At 37.6% G+C, this 14,878-nt stretch overlaps 1 protein-coding gene across 1 annotated transcript; it reads left to right on the top strand.

The window, feature by feature from the left end:
- The first annotated feature begins 4,904 nt into the window (after positions 1–4,904).
- Positions 4,905–8,165, top strand: LOC132699685 (chorion peroxidase-like). The gene is made up of 7 exons (XM_060666534.1): positions 4,905–4,945; positions 5,678–5,847; positions 5,902–6,034; positions 6,112–6,338; positions 6,397–7,379; positions 7,433–7,848; positions 7,908–8,165. Exons 1-7 carry the CDS (start codon positions 4,938–4,940, stop codon positions 8,113–8,115), a joined length of 2,145 nt encoding a protein of 714 aa, XP_060522517.1. The 5' UTR covers positions 4,905–4,937; the 3' UTR covers positions 8,116–8,165.
- The last annotated feature ends 6,713 nt before the right edge of the window (positions 8,166–14,878 follow it).

Here is a 14,878-nt window from a genome sequence, read left to right as displayed (position 1 = left end):
TAGCTCGGAGTTGTGCATTGACTCCGCAGCGAAAACATCAGAGAAAAACATCTCAGAAAAAAGGCAGGAGAAAAAAATGGGGGAGAAGCAAGAGCAGGCATCTGCTTTCGAACTAAGCGACATCTAATGATACAGTGAAAATGATACCTACAGTTTGTACAAAAAATAATAGACTAATCAGTGAAAATTCTTTCTATTTATATTATAGTTGTACACGATGGACTCGGAAAAAATATTTAAGCAAATATCTATCTAATAATATTTCAGGAAGCACATAATTACATACAATATTCGATCGACACAAATGTATAACTCATTATCGCCGAAATTGACGTAATTATTAAATTTGGACCCATGGAAAAAACTGCACTGAATGCAATATTTTTCTCCCGAGCTCGTCGGGAGAATAACAACGATTGTAATTTCCGATAGACGTAAAGCAGACGGTGGTTGCGTACTTTTTCTATGATCTGTAGTTTTTAGGTCTGGCTCGCAGCCATGATACCACAAATAAAGATATGATAGATCGCCCTTTTAAATTCGTCCGCCGCGCGCATGACGTCACGCGTCAAGAGCAATATACCATGATAGATATCAAACATGCAACATGATTACGATTGGGGCAGATATCAAACGACTTTAATGACATTTGGATTGATGATAAGGAATTTTCCACATTTCATTATCCAAACCTCGCTAGGGGAGGATCAGTAATCTCATAACTAAGCAATAACAAAATATTCACAAATTTACAAAACATTAAGGAGGAAAAATAATTTTTCATAATTCAAAAATAGGTTTTTAGTAAATACATAATATAAAAATTATATAATATAACTTATGTAATCCTTGAAAAACATTTTTATCTCAAACTTAAAAATGGAGGTGTTAATTAATCCTGAAAATCAAATACTTTTATGTAAAACGAAAAAAAAAAAAAGAAAACTAACATCATCAGAAGAAGGGTCTGCCCGTTTGCGCCCAACTCTTTTGAATGTTAGGGAACCGAAACAGCATCAAATCCACACACAATGCCACACACAGAACACCGCATTTTCATAAATAATAATTATTCCAAACCACCAAAAAGCACTGAAATTCTACGAAAACAGAAAATACAAAAAACAAACAATGAATGAATGGTAACGAATCCGCCCAAACAAGCTCTGCCTGACGTCGATGACGTGGCCCGTCGGCTCCGCCCATATGCTCAATGTTATATCTTTGTTTGCTATATCATGGCTCCCAGAGGTATGTAAGGAAACTCGCATCACAAAATGACATTTTCTGCAGGCTCTATCGGTATGTAATTGGATATTTTAAATAAGGTAGTAGAAAAATAAAAATTACACCTATCTACATATATATCGTACATACATATTTCGTAGTATTATAGCAAAATGCGTGATGTCAAGAGATGCATTTATAAGACAATTTGACTAATGAAATTAAATTTAAGAATTGGCTCTAAAAAAACAAAATAATAGAAAAACATAAATATTTAATAATGCGAGATAAAGCGTAGCGCACATTCTAGTAGAGTATACCTTACATTATAATTATAGTATAAATTTTGACTTCAGTAGCCTAGATAGCTTATTAAACCAAATGTTAAACCCATCAATACATCAATGGTTATTAAAAAGGTATGCGTCATTACATAAGTTTTTCTTAAAATTGGTAGGCGGTGTAGGTAGACAAAACACCGGCGAGTTGCTTGAAGTTCGTTTAGGAACATGTAAATTGCATCAAGAGCTCAAAACAGTCAATTTTGGATTTTATAATGTTGCATAATAAAATAACGACCAAATAATTTCTTCGACATTTTATCAACGGAAGATTAAATCTTTCCAAAAGAAATGACCGCTCAGAACCCCTCACCGGAAACACAAAATCGATTTCACAACACTTTTAAAAAATTCTATGTATACGCTGCAATTGTTCTATATATTTAACATAAGTAGGGAATCAAATAATACGACGGTACTCTAGCTTGGATCTAACATAGCTATTGAATAGTGTTATAAAAGCATCAATATTAGTAAACTCTTTGGTATTGCGGAAAATTAATCCCATTATTTTGGTACCCTTCTATTCAATGTGGGCCGCAAAAGAAAGTTGAAAGTTATAGAGAATACCAAAGTCCTTGAAAGATGTGCAGTAGGTAATACATCATAAATTAAAAAGTGTGGAATGGCATTTATATTGATTCAAAGGAAAGGAAAGGAATGAAACAGCTCTAGATTTTCAACAAACAACACAAGAGAACTTGATATCTTTTCAATTGTGTCGTTTCGTCCAGACGTACTCTGCTCGTAACCAAAAACATACTAATACGTAAAAAACATTAGTGTGTCGCTGAATCCTAAAGCCTAATGAAGATACCATAGTCTATTCCATAAAAAGCCTTCGAGAAGTCGGTATAAAGGATATCGACTTGGGTTCGATTATCTAAAGCCTGACCTATATACAGCGGAGTACATGCTAAATTGGTGACTGTACTTCGACTACTAAAGAACCAATGCTCTCTTCCGAAGCAATACTGTGCACTCATAAATAGACGTTTTAAAGATAGGTAAGTGTGATATCGTTCATGTTCATGTTCATCTGGGAGACTGTTAACGGTAATCTGAGAGTTAAGGTTCATTTTGTTTGTAAACGTATCCTTTATAGTGGAGCCAATGTAAAAAGATTCAGCGAAGGCGTTGACAATTTCCTGGGGATCAGAATACTTCGCCACCAGAACATTCCTATTAAAGTACAATAGTGCCCAATCGGTGCCAATGTTTGTATAGTAGAGTAATGGAAAATTAATTATTCAAAAAATGTATCGATATTGTGTTAAATTCACTGGAGAGTTATCTTCTTTATTTTTATTCATGGAAAGGTTTATACTAAATGTTTTTAAAATTGTATTGCATTGCTTCAGCGAGAATTAACTACAAAGATCGTTACGTTTAATGACATTTATTTGACGTAACTGTCTCTCCTGTACTTCACGAATGGACTCGCTGACAACATCTCACGTTTACATGATTTTCTGGGAACCGGTTACTCCGTGCACCACTGTTTGCGCCCGGCCTAATAAGCAGCCGATTGCTCATATCACGAGATGCGGATCCACTCTGATCATCATCTATACCCTTTTCGAGTCAAGGAGTCCTCCGAGCAAGCATTACATGTACAAGTGGTCGATTTTGACTTTTTCCACACAGCCGCTTGTCTATTGAACTCTCCACTTGACCGTCCTATGTGAAACTTGAAGATGTAAACACAAAACGAGATAGTCGTTAAGCTCAATGCTTTTCGAATTCGCCAATCATCATGTTGGCTTTTTCAGAGCTTACATGAAACTGGCTCGCAACTATGGGTTCTTCATTGTCACCAGTCATCTCGAATATATTTATGGAAGACTTTGAAAAGAAAACACTCGACGCCTTTGATCTAAAAAAAAAATTATGGAAACGCTACGTTGCTGATACTTTTATTTGGTCTCGTGGTCAAGAACCGCATTAGAGATATTAAGTGTTCCATGAAAAGAAAGACCACCACAACCTTCTTAAAAAATATAATATCAAAACCAGATTTACCACTTTCCAAAGATCTCTCAACATCTTCGATCCGTCAAAGACAAAATTTCGTTTGAGATCCATTGGAGAGACAGGACGAAAAATATCAACTAGACTCAAAGAACAGCTTCAACATTACGACAAATAAACATCAGCAGCTGCCGAACACAAGCACGAAACCGCATGTAATAAATTCTTCCACCAACGAAAAATCTCACAATCTATAGTAATCTATAGGCAACCAAACAATCTTAACCCTCATTCAGGGCTTTCACATTTCACGAAGATAAGAATCAATCATCCGAGGTCTTTGGTAGTCACTAAACTCCTATACGTCTATCTGAGTTGTAGAGACCAAATATGGTTTCATATGGCCAAAGAACTCTTTCCCAGTCTCCATCAGCCCAATCGATGTGTTCTCTAGCAAAATTTAACCCTGCTCTACGAAGCTTTAGGGTCAAAGCTGATCATCGCGCTGGGTTTCTTGATCTGAAATCAGATTCAGCTAGGCGTCGATGAACAGTATGAGTAATCTTGGTGTCATAAAGCAGAGACTCTTAAAAAACAGTCTTGAACTAGCGTAGTTATGTGATGTCTGCCTTGACCAGGTCTTCTTAAGTGCTGACCTGCCTCCATGTAAAACTTTCAAGTCAGTACGAGCAGTTAAAGAATTTCATGCCTCCTTCCCTTAGCTCTGCACCGAGCCAGTTTCAGTTAAGCTCAGAAGTAGCCAAGAGGATGATTGGCGATTGACGATACTTATTAATATGTCAAAATGTGCATGCCAAACTTCTAAATTCAATGTATATGTTATGTATAACGACATGTAATTATGTAATTACATAGCGAAATAATAATTCTTTACGCTGTATTCGGACGTTTCAAAGACCATAAGCCTACAAGAAAATATATGTTTATTAATTATTCAGGTGATTTTCATTTTATCCCACGTCGTTGCCTGTCAGAATAAAACATTTTGAAATTTAATAGCCAGCAAGATGACGCGCCAATGTTATTTCAACCATTAAATCACTATATATTTTCAAGACATTTTCTGTATTGTAGTTGTAGTTATAGCATATTAATAATAATAAATAATTTTATAAAATAAATAACAATAACTAAAGACAAAAACCCGCAAAACGCTATGAAACTGTAAATCTCAACCACTAATTTACCGTACTTACACGCGCCACTTTATTTAGGCTTATTGAGTGCTAATTTCAGATTACGTAAAACAATTCGCAAAATTTCAAAAGCTATCTTGATCAGATTAGAAAATTTGGTATATATAAAGCCGGTTCTTGGCTACCAATTCTAAGTTTCGCTAAGCCAACTTTCCGATACATTGGCGCAAACAAATCAATTATGAAGGGGTAAGAAATAAATGTTTATATTTAACTATTTGCTGTCACAAACACTTTTTCTTCACATATATATTGAACATTATTTTTTCACTAAGTTTACATTGTGCTAATGTCTACCTAAGATAATTGAAGATACATTATGTCCTTGTTCCTACATCATTGGGTATATACAAGGTATCCCAAAACATAGTGTAAAAGAAGTATAGAGTGAATAATTATATTAACACCCAGTATACCCAGTTGAAAAGGCGCCAAATGCTTGTTCTATAAGGCTCCTAATTTCATTTTGGGCCATGTGCTACAGCCATGCCCAGAATGGCTGTATACATTTATGGCAAGTTTCTTTTGAAATGCAGTCTTTGAAACCAGCCTCAGATTTTAGACGACTAGTCGATGAAATAATAATAATAATATTTATCAGACACTGAGGCTAAGGATCACTGTAAAATGAAACTATGGATTTATTGGGCTTTCTGTGGGTTTTCTTTTAGCTAGCTAATTGGTCAAATTTTGCTTCAGTAGACACTTTATGGGCCCCTTAGTATGGGCCCTTTCTATCATTTCCACTCTAAACCTGGCAGACACTCAGGTTTATATTGTGCCATAGTATTTTCGAAGTAGCGAAAACGAGTTCGCTAGTGATTTGAGCCTAATTTCTGCAGGACGCTTTCATTTTAATTTTTGATTGCCCAAATGGCGAAATCATGCTTCAATGAGCAAAATTGTAATGATCATTTGCAGGTTTACTGGTCCATTAGTGTCGGCTCTCTGTATCCTTTCCGTCATAAACCTAACAACCGCTCAGGGCAAGAGCAGCCTCATAAGTGACGATCTCCTCAAGGATGCGATTTCAAAAGCCAAAGAAACTCATTTGGAAAGGATGAAAATGCAGTATCGTGTTTGGGCAGCAGGTTAGTTACATGTTCAGATTCTCATGAGCATATTTTTCGACGGTAGTATTACAGGTGCTGGTCTTGATCCAAAATCACATCAGGCAACAGCCGCAGCTTTTGGAAAAGCAAATAAACACGCAATTCGTTGGGCAAACACGTCACTCCTTTACGAGTTGGCTTCCAAAGAGATATTAAACGCCTTGGGGTGAGTAAACAAGGAAGCTGGTATAAACTGAATTGTTTTCACAGTCAATATTTCACATTTCACATTCAACATTTTAGGCACACAAAAAGACCGGAAATTTTATCTGAACTAAAAAATATAGACGTATCTGATCTGCTTCCCGCTACCAAATACGCAACAGACTCGAACTGTAGCGACTCGGGGCCATGCGATGCATCTTCGCCATATAGAACACTAACCGGATATTGTAACAATCTGGGTCAACCTGACTTGGGAACTAGTTTGTCTAATTTTAGGCGATTCATGCCAAGTGCTTACGACGACGGTACGGTTTATGGATATCAATTTTTATTGCTTAACTAAATAATTATTGTTCCACGCAGGCATTTCCGAGCCGAGGATAACGGCAGCTAGTGGAAACCCACTACCAAATCCCAGATCTATTTCTACAACTGTCCACCCCGATGTTTCCCATTTGAGTACCAATTATACCATGTTGATTATGCAGTTTGCTCAGTTTTTGGACCACGATATTACCTTAACACCCCTGAATCAAGGATTTGCGGAATCTATTCCATCCTGTAGACCATGCGACAGCAAGCAAACCGTACACCCCGAATGTAACCCTTTCGAAATACCTCCAGATGATGACTTTTTCCCGCAATTCAATACTACAACCGGCGAACAAGCGTGTTTCCCGTCTATGAGAACTTTACAGGGGCAAAGTACACTTGGCTCCAGGGAACAAGTCAATCAAAATACTCCCTATTTGGATGGTTCAGTGATATACGGCGAGAATAACTGCGTACTTCAAATGGTTAAAGGGGAGAATGGAAGATTAAACGCGTCAGATCTTGGTGATGGATCTAAAGATTATTTACCAAGAACTACTACCAATTCTGAATGCAAATCGGCTTCAGGATTGTGTTTCTATGGCGGAGATGGTAGGGCTTCGGAACAAGCAGGTTTGACGATGCTGCATACGATTTTCTTGAGAGAACACAATAGAATAAATGATGCCTTGCAAACGTTAAACCCATCCTGGAGCGCAGATAAGCGATTTAATGAAACTAGAAGGATAGTTGTTGCCATCTTACAACACATCACTTATAACGAATTTTTACCGAGGATTCTGGGAGACGGTCAGCTGGACGATTATGGGCTTAGACTATTAGATGATGGATTCTACGTGAATTATGATGAGAATTGCAGTGCGGATACACTTACAGAATTTGCAGCAGCTGCTTATAGAATCGGCCACTCGCTTCTGCGAGCTCGAGTTCCAATGTTAGACAATAATTTCACAAATGTGGACCCTCCACTACTATTAAGAGATTCGTTCTTCCAAACCGACCGACTTTTTGCCGTAAGTAGTTTGCTGAAGTGAAATTATTCGTATTAATGTTGCATTGTTTTCAGCCGAATATAATCGACGATATAGCCCGTGGTATCAGTTCGACACCAATGGAAGACCTAGATCGATTTGTTACAAACGAAGTTACTAATCATTTGTTTGAAAATACAAGAGTTAACTTCACTGGTGTCGATCTAGTTGCTTTAAATATTCAGAGAGCAAGAGATCACGGTATTCCTCCCTACAATGACTATCGCGCGTTCTGTCTTAACTCTCGTGCTGACACCTTCGATGATTTATCAGACACAACCGCTGCGGATGCCATAGAACAATTACAACAAGCTTATGAGAGCGTGGACGACATTGATTTGTTCCCCGGTGGATTAACGGAAAATCAGTTACCTGGTGGTCTGGTTGGGCCCACTTTTGGTTGCATTATTGGTACTCAGTTTGCTCGCATAAAGCAATGTGATCGATTTTGGTATGTCACCGTTTTTAGAAATATTATGATAATTTAATTCAAATTCATATGTATTTTAGGTACGAAACCCAAGATCGTACGGTAGGATTTTCGGAGCAACAACTGGCTGAGATAAGAAAAATTACATTTTCCAAATTGATATGTGATAATATTGACGGTAATAATAACATACACGCCATTGCTTTTAATATTCCGTCGGATTCATCAAACCCGAGAGTGCCGTGTGATTCGCTTCCGGCGCCGGATCTTTCTGCTTGGCAGGAATAAACATTTATTGTAGCCTGTATATATATTTTTTTATTGATTTACAAATAAAGACTCCATAAAACAACCACACGTTTATTGACTACTCCTTAATCATGCGGAAATTCGAAGTTTACTGTTAACCGTTTACAGTGAGTACGCCAACAACATTTTACATAATATCCCATCTGTATGATTTAAATGATATTTTCCTTAGTATATCTCTTCGTCTCGAACTATTCAATTAAAGGGAACAGAATAAATAAAACAATAAAAAACAGCTTGGTCCTGGGGGACGCCGTTATTACGTAATGGAAAAGTGTATGGATTTATAGGAAATAAAAATAACATGTCTTATTATAAATTATTAACTTTTTAAATAGATATTCATAACTGATAATCCGAATTTAAAACAACATTTAAAAATTAAAAAAAAAATATTTTCAACTCGGCGTTGCTTACTGAGATTTTTTTTCTTTTAGGTTTAAGACTTGACACTATTAACGGAAAATAACACGTAATTCATAAAAACAACTTTATTAAAAATTATCAAACGTTCAAAAGTCAATCTAGCGTCGCGTTCTCGATTTTTTTTTGTTTATTCGCGTAGCACTCCGTCACTAAGTTACTGTTTGTTAACATCCAACCGGGCCGCGAAATTATCGATTTCCAACGCATATAAACACCGCACTGGACGTTTCAGCTTATCACCGGTACCTGTCTTTATTTCGCGCGCTCTTACTTTTCCATCTCTCACGAGCTTCCAGGTCAAACGCGGTCTGTCCTGGTCTTGTAAAAGTACAACATCTCCTTCTTTGATTTCGTTAGACTTTGGATTGTCGATGTAATGAGCAGAACGTAACTGTTTCGAATAATCCATTTACCACCTTTTCCATATCTTCAAAATCTCTTTCTTCTTGCGCTCTCCTTATCCAATATGTCTCGACATTTTCAATTTCTTTTGTTCTTATGTACCCTGTAAATCTTCGTTCCTTATCCTTGGTATTCGCATTAATTAAAAATCCGTATACAAAAGCTACTACTCTTAAAGCCTTTTCATAACTGCTAAATTTGTCCAAAGGAAATATTTCTTTTACTATATTTTGGTATTCGTTATTTTCATTATCGACCTTCTCTCTCATTTCTGCTAAACAAGAAACTACTGTTGTCTCTTCATTCTTCAAATCAAAATGCTCGTCCATTGGCCAAATTTCTTTGCTTGAAGATAACCATGAAGGTCCATGAAGCCATCGTTACGATTCTTTCAACAATTTTGACGCTTGAGCTCCTCTAGTCAAAATGTCCGCAATATTATCTCTACCAGATTATTTTACTCGTGTTTCGTATTTCTCGTACCCGATTTTGAATAAATGGTTTCCACTTATATTCCGAGTATATAAATATGTTGGTTGTGTTTAATTTGATATTGTCTATAATATACTTCTGCAACCTTGCTGCACATAAGGCTGCGGTTATTTCTAACTTTGGTAAAGTGTTTGGTCTGATGGCGCGACTGGATTTTTGGCCATTAAAAAATTGCAATCGTTATTATAAAAACGTTTTAAATATGCTACGGCTCCGTAAGCGTGAGGACTGGCGTCAGCGAAGATATGTAACTCTACGGGTTCTTTTCGGTCAGGTAAAATACAGCGAGTGAAAGCGTAGTCGTTTAAGTTAGACACATCTCGCATCCATTGGTTCCATTCCATTTGGCAACGGTGTATCCCATTTAAGGTTTTTCTTCCAAATTTTTTGTAAAAGTAACTTTATTGTTATAGTACATCCGCTCAATAGACCAATTGGATCGAACACCCTTCCAATAGTTTGCAGAATTATTCTTTTTGTAGGTTCTTTAGCAACGTTAAAATCATTTAAAATTCTAGGAACGTCAGTTGCTAGCTGATCGGTAATCGTAAACCAATTTACTCCTAAAACCTTTCTTGGGTCGTTAGATTTTCTCATATTCATCTTTGCTTTAGATAATATGTTTTTGGAGCGTTTATATACTTCTAAAGCGACATCTTCGTTATTTACCGATTTTACAAAGTCATCTATGTAAAAAGATTCTAATAAAGATTTTCCAAATTCACGATCCGGTTGGTTTAATAAATATTTCCTTAGGGTCACTGCTAGCAAAAATGGGCTGGAAGTAACTCCAAATGTCACTCTACACATTCTATAAGTGTCAAACCTCGGGAACTGATCGACAGAAAATATTTCGCCTTGGATAGGATCCTTGAACCACAAAAAGCGATGATAATCTCGATCGTCGTTACATAGAGATCTGCAAGAAAGCCTTCTCGATATCGGCTATCAACGCAATATTACCAATTCGAAAGTTTATCAAAATTTTTAGTAAGTCTGGAACTAAATTTTCACACGCTATTAATTTGTCATTTAAAGAAGGCTTTCCGGGTGCATGCGCACTCGCGTCGAATACCACTCGCACTTGAGAAGTTTCTTCATCTCGTCGGTAAACCGGTCTATGCGGTAGATAGTACGTTTTATTATGTTTAATATCTCTCTCGTGTACTAATTCAGAACAACCTAATCATTCATATTCGCGTATTGTTCTGTCGTATTTTAATAAAGTTCCGTTTTTACACAAATTATTTATCAAACTTTTTGCACGATTAAATGCACCCGTGTAATTTGAGTCTGAAACCTTATCGGATTGCCATGGTAAAGTTACTTCGTATCTATTGTCCTTAAAAATCAGGTTATTTTCCATAAATTTTTCGGTAAAATTTTCTTTCACTTTAACTTCCGAACCGTTAATGCCAATCGTCTCCAAGTCCCAAAATCTTTTTAAATTTGAATAACTGTTTTCATCTGACTCCGTTTCTGTATCACCGTCGATAATTTGCGAATGCAAAATAGTCGCAACATTAAAATTCACAGTAAAATCGGGAACCCCTTCGATAGATTCTCTTGCAGCGTGAATAGTTCATCCTACTTTAATTTTCTTGTTAATGTACGCGTTCCACCTGTAACCAACATCCAATAATTTTCGCTACCGATAAGCAACGATATTCCTGCTGCTTCTAAAGGCATTGTCTGAATATCCGCTAATTGATTTTGTTTTGCAAAATCTTCGATAACTGGATCGGTAAGAGAAGGGGGGTTAATCGAATCGAAGCATATTTCGGGAGCTTCAATTGCATGTATTGTAATTAACTTATCCGAATACTGACTCTTAACAACAACCTCAACTTTATTGGACAGTTTGGCAACACCGCGTTGCGAACTTCCGAAGACACAAATTGAAATCTTGTGCTTTCCGATAATTGGTAGGTTGAGTTGCAGGGAAACACATTGTCTTATATAAGTTAATTGGCTTCCTGCATCAAAAACCGCCCGTAATAATATTTATTCTTTATCTTCATTCGATTTTACAAAGACACACGCAGTTTGTAGATACACATTTTTGAGACGTCCTGTAGATAATACAGTTACAGCTGTTTGTTCTTTAGAGCTGTCGTTACGTTCATTTTGACTTTCATTTTTTGTTTTTGGTTTGAATGAAGGGTCGCATAAGGCAGTAACACGTCGCCCTTTACACTTTTTGCACGTTATGTCTTTTGATTTGCAAAATTTTAACCTATGATTTTGCCTAGTACAACGAAAACATCTGTTACTGTCCTGCAAAAGTTTCTTTTTATCCGTCAAACTAATATTAGTACTTAAACAATCTTTGGTTAGATGATTTTTATTTTTGCAAAATACACACTGTTCGTGAGTCACACTTAACAAGTCCTGAGCTGTAAATGCTTCATTATGGGTTGATTTAAATCGATTTCGGGTGTCGTTACGCGTCGAATGTCCCGAATTTTTTTTCGAACTCACGTGATTTTTATTGTCTGTATTTTCATTAGTCTGAGCCTCCTCCAACGCATCAACTTCTAGTTTTATAAAGTTTATTAAATCTGCGATCTGTTTTTTATAGATCACTGAGCCCAGCTCTGCGTTAACCGACACATTTGAAGATTCAGTTTAGTTGAAAAAATCTGTATTTTAATTTTATTAAACTGAACTCGCAAATTGTACGGTAAAACCTTAAAAATCATGGATTTGATGCATCATTATATGAGTTTTCACTAGACGTTAAGCCCGGAATCGTTATAGCCACCTTACTCGTTAAAAGCGGCTTCAAATAAGTAAATTTGCAGTTCACACTTAGTTCAGGGTTATTATGTATAGCTTGACTGTATTGCTCCCAGAAAACTGGCCATGCTTCCAGGTCGCCGTTGAATTTTAATAAATCAAGTTTGGGTAATCTTACCGATTTCTGATTGGTTTGAGATTTTACGTTACCAATACCCATTTCTGGAATCGAAGAGATATCCTGAGGGTCTCGCATGTATCCAATTCCCACGTTCTGCAGCTGCTTTCCGTTCGTTCTGCGTTTTATAGCCACTTTCAAACTTGCAATAACATCCATAGCGTTAATGTCATATCCTGTCACTTTGTCACATTCCATTTCGATGAAATTGTCCGCTAACGTCGGCAAGATTTTCGCGTTCAGTTCGTTTAAAGTCACTCTTAAAAGTTTAATTTTTTCACACAAAACTGAGAGTTCGTCCGGTGAAGATTCTGCTGAAATGACGGCCTCATCTCCGGCCTTGCACAACTTCGTTAAATGCTCGCGATAATTTTTACGTAAAGACACGTCGGTTTTTGATTCCATTTTCCAAATAGTATTTCGTTCCACGTTAATTCCAATACTCAAACAAACACTTCCTGGATTTCGGCACCAAAATGTGGAATATGTCGTTCAAATAAACACCGGATTCGTTACTAAGTGTTCTCTAATGTTTAAATATTAAAATATAATGGTGGAAAATGGAAAATAACACGTAATTCATAAAAACAACTTCAAAAGTGACACACTAAAATTATCAAACGTTCAAAAGTCAATCTAGCGTCGCGTTCTCGATTTTTTTTGTTTATTCGCATAGCACTCCGTCACTTACTGTTTTTTAACAAGGGTGAATGACAAAGAAAAGAATACCAATCACTGCCAGGCTCACTCTAAAATTTGGACATAATCGGCAATTTTTAATTTGTAGTCTGGTAGTTATCTAAGCGAAGTTGAACCTTCAATCTGAAAGCAATTCAAAATTGATTGCCGTTTCGGAAATGTAACCTATTATTTCAATTACATATACCGAAGATACATCAATATTAAAGAAATATCATATTCATAATTTTTGAAGGCTAAAGTTGTGAATATTTTTTTAATTACATATAATTAAATACCAAAACCGATTAAGTACTCGGCGCTCTTTTTAGGGCTCGCACCACCAATAATTAACAGTAATTTGTTATTAATTGTGTTAAGATTTAAAATAAATGGTCGCAATGTGATTATGCCACTTTTATTCGTGTTTTTTGGATGAATGGCGATATAAAAGATATCTTAATTAAAAATTTAGCTTTCAATGCAATTGCGGCCTCTAAATATTAAAAATTGATAAATTAAACATAAGTAAACACTTACTGAAAACATACAGCTATATTAAAGTCGATAAAGTGTTTTTTATGTACAGTGTATCCGCGGATCGGGAGCCAAAGGGAGAACAAATCTATATCATTCATTTTACGACCAAATGCTTTACAAAAAGTTCTGCTATTGAAATATGAAAATGCTTCAAGAGGGAAGTACAGTTTTAACAAGATTTTTATAAAATAAATTTGTTTATAAACCAGAATAGTGACCTGCACAACACTTAAAATAAAAATTTGAATATATTAATATTATTCACCTCGACACACTTCATAAATTTACCGTACACTTTCGAACGATGTTCGTGGGTTGTATGGTTGGGTTCGACTCTCTTAACGGCCGTCGTCGCGTGCGGACGTGTGTCGGTGCGCTCCCAAATAATCTTTTGCGGGCTCCTGCCCTGTGCCGTGCCACCCCTTGTGCTGCCGGTTCCGGAACAGTCGCGTGTGTCGTCCCTTTGTGTTGTGTGTGTTCGCGACTGTCCCGAGGGGCATTTCGGGCAGTTCGGGGATTGTTCGGTGTGGCGGGCGATTGACCTTGACTGGAAGCGCCTTGTGGCAGTGTTTTGCATCCGGCGCGGAGAGGCCCGATTTGGGTGATATTTACATTTTGTTATTCTTCTATCCTTTTTTTTCTCCTCTCCGCCGCCCCCCCTATACCGGGGCTTTCTCGTAATTACCTGGCGCCCTCGCCCCTCGAGGGGGTCGTACCAATCCGGGAGTGCAGTGCGGGCGCTTTCTGACTATTGTTGCGGGGGTGGGTCGTTGGGGGATGCTTCTGTCGCGCCCGGCGGTGAAGCTTCGCTCTAAGTCCGACTAGGTCGCCGGAGCTCACTTTCTTGATAATTTTCACCCTCGACAGCTCCGCCCCCTGGTGGGTTAGAGGGTTGAAATTTTGGGGGGTTGCTGTCCGCCCTCCTGCCAACCACCGCGCAAGGCCCCTACGAGTCACACCCCCTGTTTTACAGGGGGTCAAAAATCGGCTAGCTACCTTTGAACTTTTACTCTTGCGAAAAAAATTTTTTTCCGTAGGTGGCTGAATTTTTGGCCAGGCCTGCCTGGCCCTACAACTCCTTAGTTGACGGGGGCGTTCTCAATTCCGACTCCCCCTTCTTATTATATAGGGTGTCCAAAGTCGGAATTCTGTTTGGTGCTCCTCCACCACAACATCCGGGCACCTTTGCGTCTCCACACTACATCTTTCTTCGGGGACCCCCCCTTCATCCCCCCCCCCCCCAAACAACTGCCCCCCCTTGTTTGTGCGACTGTCGGCGCGGCCGTC

The sequence above is a fragment of the Cylas formicarius genome, unplaced genomic scaffold (assembly GCF_029955315.1).
Source record: "Cylas formicarius isolate icCylForm1 unplaced genomic scaffold, icCylForm1.1 PGA_scaffold_3__17_contigs__length_32017465, whole genome shotgun sequence".
NCBI lineage: Eukaryota > Metazoa > Arthropoda > Insecta > Coleoptera > Brentidae > Cylas > Cylas formicarius.
The sequence above is the reverse complement of the archived record's forward strand: the minus strand, read 5'-3'. Positions and strand labels throughout refer to the sequence as shown.